This window comes from Filicampus tigris, chromosome 18 (genome assembly GCF_054856515.1).
Source record: "Filicampus tigris isolate MCC_2025a chromosome 18, RoL_Ftig_1.0, whole genome shotgun sequence".
Lineage (NCBI taxonomy): Eukaryota > Metazoa > Chordata > Actinopteri > Syngnathiformes > Syngnathidae > Filicampus > Filicampus tigris.
This window is the reverse complement of record NC_141234.1, coordinates 1,310,197-1,319,949: the sequence shown is the minus strand read 5'-3', so window position 1 is coordinate 1,319,949 and position 9,753 is coordinate 1,310,197. Positions and strand designations below refer to the sequence as shown.

Here is a 9,753-nt window from a genome sequence, read left to right as displayed (position 1 = left end):
CTGACATCATTCCGTAGGAAAGAAAAAAAAAAAAAAGCTTATTTATTATTCATCAGTATAAAACATTCATTCATTTGACAAAAAGGTTGTGCAACATACAGTCCCAATGGCTGAAAAGTGCCTTGAAAGGAGGAGAGCGTGTGCAAAATAGAATCTGAGCTCTCCATTGGAACATTGTGTTTGGAGCACACATTTCAAGTACATCTTATTATTCATATCATTAAGCCTTTGGATCCAATGAACTCCACAACATGACTTTGATTCACCCCCCCCCCTCGCTCCACAACCGCACAAATGTCATTTTATTTACGAGCGGTGGGCGGCTGATTTGTTTTCACTCGGCGGAATCCCGCGCAGCTACAAGTGGGCCGATTGTTGGCAGGAGGCACAGAGAAGTCTGCTAGTAGTGGGAGTTCCTCCAGCATGGCCGCCGGCCAGGACAGTTCAGAACGTTCCGATGAGGACCATAAGGGAGGAGGACCTCACGTCCTGCTTCCGAAAAAGAAAAGTGCTGCTTCATGTGGGAGGGTGAAAGATTTCACGCTCCAAGCGCTACTTTGTTTAGCGCACGTCTGGCGCAAATTGTGGCGTATGCGCCCAGAGGCTCCCTTTTTATCAAAAGTTCATTCCCTTTTTTTTCTTTCCGGAGAAAATGCACTTCATTCCTTTCCGATTTTGACTTCAAACAATTCCAAAGAAACATTTGCTGTGGGTTCAGAACAACAAGAAAAGCATTTGAACTCTCAAAACAACCCTTTCACGCCGTCTGCGCATCAGGACCACAACAGTTGAATTTATCAGCCCGTGTGTTGCCACCGCCACTGCGGCTTCACGCATTTAGATGTGCCTGCTACCTACCGCTGTTATCTGAGGCCTACCGGTAGAGCCTCGGTTTAATCATCCGAATCCGTCAAAACAGAACTCGCCAAAATGCGCCTTTCTGCAGCCGCGTTTGGATAATCGGATGCCCAACTTCCAGCAATTCAACCTTGCATGGCCGCTGCAGCTGCTCCTATTGAGATCACGAACCTAATGATGATTGCTTGGAACGCTCCGCGATGGCTCTGATGCTACGTCGGGAAGACATCGCATTGAGTACTTTAAGCATAGGCAAAGGTCGGTTGGGCTAGGCAGCGCGAAATGGGGCTGTCGTCTTATTACCTCCCCCAAGGAGGCTGTTGTTTTAATTCACATTTGATATTCATACAAGTATGTCAAACATAAAAAAAAATGTTCATTCTGAAGAGCATGGACCTCCTCCACATCCGAACAATGCTTATTTGGGGGGTGTCCAACCCCTGCATAGGTCTAAATTTTTATTTAAAAAACAAGGCAGGGAAACCCTGGATTTACGCCCAAATTATGGCTTTTCCTTGACTAATTTTCAGTTCCTTGGGAATGGAAGAAGTCAACGTGTTGCTCAATTTGGCGTTTCAGTCGTCAGATTGGCTTGGGGGGGGGGGGGAATACCAGCATGTTTTAACATGCCGGTATTCTCAGCGGCGCCCCCCCCCCGATTCTGAATTTGCTGTCCTCCGATCTCGGATCGTGTCCCAGAGTTGCTCACGATCAAGTCGACGCGGGGTCCTACACATCCACGGGGCAGTGCGGTTGGGCGGCGCGCCTCCGTGGGCAGCAGGCATGCAGCAGAACCTTGCGTATGTCTTTGTTCCTTAGGCTGTAGAGTAAGGGGTTCAGCAGGGAGCTAAAGGCGGCGGGCACCAGGGTGGCATAGGTGTACAGCGGCGGGCTGGATGCGTCGCCCAGCAGCCCCCACAAGGAGAAAGGCATCCAACAACCCACAAAGACTCCTAGAACCAGCACCAAGCGCGAGAAACCCCGCCCGCCGCCGCGCTTGCCGGCGAACGACTGGCCGGAGGGCAGGAAGTGCCTCTGGGTGGCGATGGCGTGGGCGTGGCGCCGCGCCACCCGGCAGATGCCGGCGTACAGCTGCAGGGTGACCGCCACCACCACCAGGAAGCCGCCGCACAGCAGCGACAGGTACGTCCGCGTGAGGGGAGGCGCCACCGAGCAAGACGCCGCCTCGCCCAGGCAGTTCCAGCCCAGGGCGGGGCCCGCCCCCATGACGCAGGCTCCCGCCCAGACCGCGAGCAGCAGCAGGGCGGCGCGCCGGCGAGATTGTCCCGAGCCGTAAGTGAGGGCGTGGCTCAGAGAGAGGTAGCGGTCCAGGGCGACGCCCATCAGGCTGCAAAGCGAGGCGGTCAACGAAGTCACCAGAAGCCCCGACGTCACCAGCTGGGACCAGTCGCTGGGCGCCAGGCAGAACGGGAACAGGAAGTGGGCCACCAGAGCCACGCCCGCCAGCAGGTCAGCCAAGCCCAGGCTGGCCAGCAGCAGGAAGACGGGCGCGCGCAAGGACGGCGTGGCGAGGATGGTGGCGACCACCACCGCGTTCTCGGCCGTGATGACCGTCCCCGAAACGCACAGGGCCACGCCCCAGGCCGTCAGGGGCGGGCTTTCCCGAGTGGGCGGGCCGCCTCCTTGGCGGTCCGACGCCGATAAGGCCTCCGCGCCCGAAGACTCCTCCCACGACAGCTCGGACGCATTCAGTCTCATGGCTACGAGGCCGCCGCTCCAACCTGGGGAAAGGAACGCCACTTTGACTTTTTCTGAAATGTTCTTCTCTTATTAAATCCATCAAGGAGATTGTGTTTTGGTCGGTGTTTGATGGCAGAACTACACCGAGAATCACCCGGTGTGGTTTTTCCTACACGTTGTCAAAAGTGTGAAAACACACAAAATTTGGGACCAAGAAAATCCAGGATCCATAGATTCATAGAACCTTAAAAAAAAAACAAAAAAAACTAGCATCTTTTTTTTCTGCTTCCAGTAATGCTTTGCTATTCCCCAATTTCAATTTAAGAGACCAGACATCCAGGATTTCGCCCAGATCTAGGAGTGTTTTCCGGGTTCAGGATGTTTTCCTAAGTGTAAGTTTTTTTTTTTCACAACCCCAACCCTCCCCACCCCCCATCAAGGATTATCTGGAAGTTTTCTTCAATGTCTTATTCCTTCCCTTACCAGGTTGTCCACCCAGTTCTTTTTTTGCCCCCCGCCCCTTCATGTCCTCTTCACAACTATACAGTTAAAAATACTCAATTTCATTATCCAAATAGTAATTGCCTGAGTCATTTCTAATCTCAAATATATGTATTTTCCCCCGTGTTTTCTGAAAATAAGACAACTGAGGCTAATCAAACCCAATCCTATTGTTTTTCTTAATCCTCTATTTCCCTGCAGGGAAAATGCCCGAATAGTACCTTAGAAGCTGTATTTGCGGTCCGAACTAGAGTTGGTGCATGTGTGAAGTGCTGGGGAGTGTTGCCCCCCTCCCACGAATGTCCAGACACGGTGTTCGGCCCACGGACACGCGTGCATACCAGCGCGCCTCTCCGTTGCCAATTAGGTCGCTCTTGCTGTCATGCGCAGACCCCATTTTAGTGCCAGCCAATCATCCCATCGTGCATGGGTTATTAATATTATTAATTCGTATTAAATAAATAATAAATATTATTTAGTCCAAAATAGGGGGTGACGTTGGATGTTCGTGATAGGATGGGGGGGGGGGGGGGGACCCCTTGTTGTGTAACCTGAGCGCCACTGAGAATAAGCACGCAATCTATATATAGATAAATGTATGTAAATATATGTACAGATATAGGTGCGCGTGTTTGTATATAGAGATAGATAGATATGTATATTAATATATATATATAAATAGTATTCATAAATGTACCTTGTGAAAAATGGCTTGATTTCCTCTTTTGCTGACGTTTCTAATGTAAGATCCAAAAGGGTGCAATCAAGCGGACTCTCTTCTCGCTCTCTCTCGCCGTCCTTCGTGCACTTCCGGTCGGGGCTATCCGCTCGGTGGTCCCGCTCCGGTCCAGCAGAGAAAAATCTTCTCGTCCTCCGTGTGGTTGCTCCAAAGCAAGAATGGATGCTCAAGATCGCAGCGCGCCGTCCACAAGAAAAGCCGCCGTGACGTCACAGGCAGGCACGCCCACCAATCAGGAGGCGAGGATGCAGGAGAGGGATGGGGGCCGGGCGGGGGGGCGGTTATGTGGAGTAATTTCATTCAGAAAAATGCGGCATCGACGAAGACACGCCCACTGCGGTCCGCCGCCATTATTGTGCTCCTTTCTGGTAAGTAATGTCCACTCACGCACACGCGCGTACAAGCATATATCCGTTCAAATGGAGAACGGAGAGACACCCCCCCCCCCCCCCCCACAACCACCTTTTTCTTTTTTGAGCGGGTGCTGTCCACGGTTCTGAAACGCAGTAATGACTCACGGCCACTTTATTAGGTACACCAACACCAGCTTTTAACGGCATTCAAGGGGCACTTTGGTGTTTGATCATGAATAATAATGACGCATTTGTGAGTAGACAAAAAGGTCAAAATATGAGGGAAAGTGTTTTTTTTTTTTCAATTTCATCATTTGTATATTCGAATGATTGCATTTTTATACAGTTGGTTTTGATACATTTTAAATGTATATTTAACGATCTACATAAAGGATCATTTGAACTTGTTTTCTTTTCACCGTTTGTTTTTAGTTTGTCTCAAATTATTTATTTATTTTATTTTACATGAAGACCTTGCCTTTGTAAAGGACAATTTTGACATTTTTTTCCCCCCAGATTTAGACATGCTAGATTTTTTTATGGGTTTATTTGGATTATTTATAAATTTCATTTGAATGCAATTCTTCATTCTCTCCTTTTTACTTTTTTCTTTTTCTTTTCACATGTATGCTTATTTTTGTTCATTTTAATGTAAGCGGTCCGTAAAGTGAACATTGTCACTGTCAAGGCCAAATATTTTGAAGCGCTCTTGCTTGCGTTGGCTGCCCTCGGGTCTCCTCCGGTGTTCCTAATGAAGTGGTCAGCGTGCATATGCACTAGTATACTACAAGTCGACACACATTATAGGTTATGTACTACCACATTAAATCTCTTCACTTGGAGTTATGCAACGTGTCACCTGTTTATGTACTGCATATGACTACTTTTGCTGCCCCCTTGCGGGAAGACACGTCACAAAAATACCCACCCCAAATACTGTATCGTGTGTATTAAGCGTTCTCCGTCATGACTGTGTAACTTGTGTTTATTATCGAGCGTCCAAGGTCACCGAGTAGATACGACAGAGGCTTCCCCGTCTTAATAGCGAGCGTGGGTGCAGCATCACGAGTGGGCGGGACGGCCGCGTGGAAGGGAATCACGACCAAATAAGGACATTTCCGGGCTGCGAGGTGACGTCGTTGGGGCCTTTCTCTCGACAGGCACCTTCATTCACGTATGAGCGCCTAGCGGATTGATTGTTTTACATTGTGGATGTGAGAGAGGCGGGTGGGTAGCAAAAAAAAAAAAAAAAAAAAAGTGTCGTGACACCGGAATGAAACACCTGATTGTGCAAGTGTGAGATGTGGGTGAGTCACAGCAGCGGTAGTGTGAACAAGCACCCACCAGACAAGCTGAAACCACCTGGCCCGGAGCATCCATGTGCACCAAAATCGTATAGCTCTCCTCCTCGATGTCTGCATCTTGATTCTGACGCCTGAGATCGATGAAGCCTGTCGCTATCAATAGCAGAACTATCTAGCTCTAGTTAACAATTTGAGCTCTATCTATGCATCCAAGAGCCATTTAGTCCACAAATGTTTATTCTAGATCTCTCTCTCTATTTTGCATTTATTCTGGAGCTATTTATTGTAATCTACCCGGGCTCAGGATGACCTAAATCGGCGTGTTCTACAATTCTATATATTTTTTTCTGCCTATAGCTTGCGTTCATCTAGTTTCAATTTGGATTCTAAATCTATCTATTCTAGAATAGTTTGGATGGATAAAGCCTATATTTGATCTGTTCTCGGGCTACCCAGCCGTGCTTGTCAATTATTCTAGACGGCTCTATCCTGCTTTATTCTAGAGCCATCCACCCAAATAGCCCATTTTTATACATTCTAGATCTGTCTAGCTCGAGCTAGCTGTTTGAGGTCCAGCTATTCCAAACATGCCATTCTAAAAATGTCCATAATAGCTCTCTCTTTGTTGGGCATTCAATCTCAAAATATCTTTCGACCCCGGATCAATATATCCTAGATATACAGTATCTATTCCAGATCTACGAATTATAGATCACCATCTGTCTGTCCTAGATTGATCTGGCTCTATCTATATTCCAGGTCGAACTCTCTGTACTATTGCTCAATCATCTCCCATCTATTATGTCATCTATAGATCATTTGTACTGTATACCTGACAGAATGTTACTTAAATGTACACGTCATCATGTACTTGCATCTGTCTTTATATTTATGTGTACGCCTCATAATTTGTATTTGGTTATCTATGTGGTTCTGAACCTTACAGAATCTATGTGTACTGTACCTGTGTTTGTGTTTTTCAACTGACCTGAGGTGGGTCTTGTTATGGTTGCCTAGTGACCAAGTTTGGATCACATTACACACACACACACACGCACGCACACACACTCTTTCTGTCTTCTTGCTGCCATTGTCACATCGCTCTTCAGCGCTCAGCCTCCTGGAGGATTTTTTTTTTTATTATTCATTATTATTTGTATTGTATTTTGGTTTGACTTATTTATTTTTGGTCAGTATAATTAGGTCCGGATGCAGAATTTTTCAACGAAGATGTTCTTGTGCGCGCTGCTGCTGCTGCTGCTGCTGGCGGCGACGTCCTGCGTGCACTCACAGGCGGGTAAGAGTCATTATTCGGACTTTTGGGACCGCCCGTCAATCGAAAAAGTGGCTCCACTTGATTGACAGCTCTTGTGCTTCCTTTAAGATTGTAGTCAAGCTCAGTCATGTGACCTCTGCGTTGGCGACTCCATGCTCAACCTGACCGGCTGCGTATGGAGGCTGTGCCCTGATGGTAAAACACACACACACACACACACACACACACACACATTGAAAGTAATTGTAGCATGGCAGCTGCTGTTACGTGAGCTGATGTGGTTTGTGGCATGTGAATTATTCAGCATTCCACAATACACACACGCACGCGCGTTGAAGTCATGGTGTCACTCTCAGGTAACGACACGGGCGTGTGCGTGACAGACGAGGGCAACGTGGCCGACGGCTCCAGGAACTGCAGCTGGACCCGCGTGTCAGAGCTCTGCACGGGTACAACGCCACCACTAGATGGTGCACTTTCTACCTTCTAATTATTATTATTATTTTTTTTTTAATTTGATGTTTAATACAAAGTAAACAATGGAACATCGCTAGCTAGCAGGCAAGTGTCACTTGGACCAAGCATCACTAGGAAGAGTTGCGAGCAGACGTAAAGCTTCTGAGGAGTTGCTAGCTGACTGCAAGAGATGCTAGCAGACAGGACGAGTTGGAGGTGTTGCTGGTGGACAGCAAGATTTGCTAGCAGGAAGAATTGGTAGTAGGAAGGAAGAGTTGCTCATGGACAGGGGGAGGTGCCAGTGGACAGGAAGCAATTCTAGCTAAAAGGAAGAGTTGTAGAGTTGGAGGCGTCGCTAGCAGACGAGAAGAATTGCGAGCGACAAGTTGCCAGCAGTCGCGAAGAGTCGTCAGCAGATCGGAAAAATTGGCAGCGGACAAGAAGGGTTGCTACCGGACTGGTTTGCTCTAACAGATGTGACGTTTGTGATGAGTCATCTCACTTTATAACATTTATCTCATGACATTTTTTCTGGCAGTCTTCAGTACAGTGGGGAAATGCTAATCCAGCAATGACGCACACACACGCTAACTGCTGTTTTTGTGTGTGTGTGTGTGCAGCGGTGGAGACGGTGGCCGAAGGAGGCGGTGACTCAGGTAAATGGATTTGGCATCACTCCATCGCTCCCCTCCTGCGTCAAAGCCTCCCAACTTGCATAATTGCCGTGTGTGCATGCATCGCTCTCATGTTTGCAGGCGAGGGCGGCAAAACGCGGCCGCAGCTGTCGCCGGCCCGCTTCAACTTGTCCAGCTTCATCGGCGGCGTGGTGCTGGTCCTCTGCCTGCAGGCCGGCGGCGTGCTCGCCATGCGCTTCCTCAAGTCCAACGAGCAGAACGACTACGACCCCATGTGAGGCCCCGCAACACTCACACTGTGTGTGTGTGTGCTTGGATAATAAGTTTCAGATAAATGTTGTAATATTTGTCGTTAACTCATTTAATTGATATTAACAAAATATGTCAAATCATTTTGATGTCATGTAATCATTAAAAAAAAAAATCTTTTTACAATAGTATTTTTGTTTGTTTGCAAGAAATTCATTTTGTGAGGGAAATACATTTGAATACATTTAAATACATTTTAAAATTTTAGCAAATTTAATGCAACTACTCTTTTTTTTTTTTAGAACTTATATTTTATTAAGGGTTTTCTTTACTACAACAGAACATTCATACAATTGTACGCATCCCAACATGTAAAAAAATAAAAGTCACTAAGTTGATACAGTTATTCCTAAATACAGCCTTCCTACGCCGCAATAATCGAAAATATGCTTACAATGATCGCAACAACTACTCTTGATGATAAATATATAAATGATCATGATGTAAATGTGGTTGTTATAAGTGTGTGAAACAGCGGCCTCTGGTGGCCATACAGGAACAGTGTTGCTCCGGGCACATCGATCCAGTTTGCCAAGTCATGTCAACTATCCTTAAAATTGGTTTGGAACGTCCCATTTGCTTTTTCTTTTTGGGCTTGTTTTGTGTTGTTGTCGGGTTTTTTTTATGTGCGACTACACCAGAGGCACGATGACAGCACATAATTAAGGCATAATGATAACCATAGAACAAGAAATGGAAGTTTTTGCAGCGTTAGCATTGCAATACTGACTCATTCACTCATTGTTGATGGACAAAAATATTAGGACATTTTCGGACTGCCCCAATATTTTTTTTTCCACATGATGTTCAATTTGCATCCCCGGTGATGATGTCATCGGTATGCTTGCGTGTGCAGAGAGCAGCCTCAGTGAGGTGACCGGGCTGCGATGAAGGACGACGAAAGAAAGGATGACTCACGGGATGGTGACGACAAGACACCGCATTTTTACGACTGGTCGTCGTGATCCCCCCTCCCCCCCTCCTCTCTCCCTTCTCGCAGGACTGGGGGCAAATCACTTCTCTTCTACGCTTTTCATTTGTGTGTATTTTTGTGTTGGATTGTGTTGAGACGGGATTTTTTTTCTGTAGATACACGCGACAAAAAGAAGTCTTTTGTGTGCTAGCATGCTAATGCTAACGATGTTGGATTGCTTGTTTTTGTCGTCGCTGAAATAAAGTTAGGAGGCACGCGTGGAACGTGTCCGCTTTCTGCTTCCCTTGTCAAGCGCTTTTTTCCTCCACATGATGCCACGGAGGAAAATTGTAATGATAACCATAGAACAGTGAAGTGAAAAAGTGCAAGCAGACCATAACAGCAACCTTCTGTCAACCAGAAGAGTTGCTAATGCTAGCGCATGTGTGTCAGGACATATTTTGTTTGTTTTTATCTCGTGCGGTTAGTTCATTTTCACACTTGTATTGCCAGTTGATTTCTCAATTCCTATTGGATGTTCAATGTGGATCAGAATGGAATTCACCCGCATGAGGCCTCCGAGCTCCTTTCCAGGACCTCTCACTCACTCCCAATCTGGACCACAACCAAAAATGCTTGAATGGACCCTCACAGAACCTCAGAGACCGTGGCTAATGTCCAATTTTGTCGACAAAAGAAGGAGGGGAA

The 9,753-nt window shown here is 46.9% G+C and overlaps 2 protein-coding genes across 3 annotated transcripts; one reads left to right on the top strand and one right to left on the bottom strand.

Annotated features, from left to right (window-relative positions):
• Positions 1 to 9: 9 nt before the first annotated feature.
• On the bottom strand, positions 10 to 3,950 carry gpr3 (G protein-coupled receptor 3). The gene is made up of 2 exons (XM_086013847.1): positions 3,758 to 3,950; positions 10 to 2,600 (listed from the first exon to the last, which is right to left on the bottom strand). Exon 2 carries the CDS (start codon positions 2,575 to 2,577, stop codon positions 1,588 to 1,590), a length of 990 nt encoding a protein of 329 aa, XP_085869973.1. The 5' UTR covers positions 2,578 to 2,600; positions 3,758 to 3,950; the 3' UTR covers positions 10 to 1,587.
• A 142-nt stretch (positions 3,951 to 4,092) lies between these two features.
• cd164l2 (CD164 sialomucin-like 2) lies at positions 4,093 to 9,329 on the top strand. Of its 2 annotated transcripts, none has more exons than XM_086014779.1 (7): positions 4,093 to 4,167; positions 6,651 to 6,753; positions 6,841 to 6,927; positions 7,089 to 7,181; positions 7,809 to 7,844; positions 7,944 to 8,097; positions 8,989 to 9,329. In XM_086014779.1, exons 2-7 carry the CDS (start codon positions 6,666 to 6,668, stop codon positions 9,002 to 9,004), a joined length of 474 nt encoding a protein of 157 aa, XP_085870905.1. In that variant the 5' UTR covers positions 4,093 to 4,167; positions 6,651 to 6,665; the 3' UTR covers positions 9,005 to 9,329. The 2 variants fall into 2 exon arrangements, with proteins under 2 accessions (XP_085870905.1, XP_085870906.1); XM_086014780.1 differs by lacking the exon at positions 4,093 to 4,167 and adding an exon at positions 5,263 to 5,326.
• The last annotated feature ends 424 nt before the right edge of the window (positions 9,330 to 9,753 follow it).

What these genes read in the sequence shown, in the direction of transcription:
- gpr3 (XM_086013847.1), bottom strand. Translation starts at nt 2,577, where the DNA reads ATGAGACTGAATGCGTCCGAGCTGTCGTGGGAGGAGTCTTCGGGCGCG.
- cd164l2 (XM_086014779.1), top strand. Translation starts at nt 6,666, where the DNA reads ATGCAGAATTTTTCAACGAAGATGTTCTTGTGCGCGCTGCTGCTGCTG. An exon ending in CGTGTCAGAGCTCTGCACGG is followed by an intron (nt 7,182 to 7,808) that starts GTACAACGCCAC and finishes GTGTGTGTGCAG; the next exon opens with CGGTGGAGACGGTGGCCGAA. An exon ending in CGAAGGAGGCGGTGACTCAG is followed by an intron (nt 7,845 to 7,943) that starts GTAAATGGATTT and finishes TCATGTTTGCAG; the next exon opens with GCGAGGGCGGCAAAACGCGG.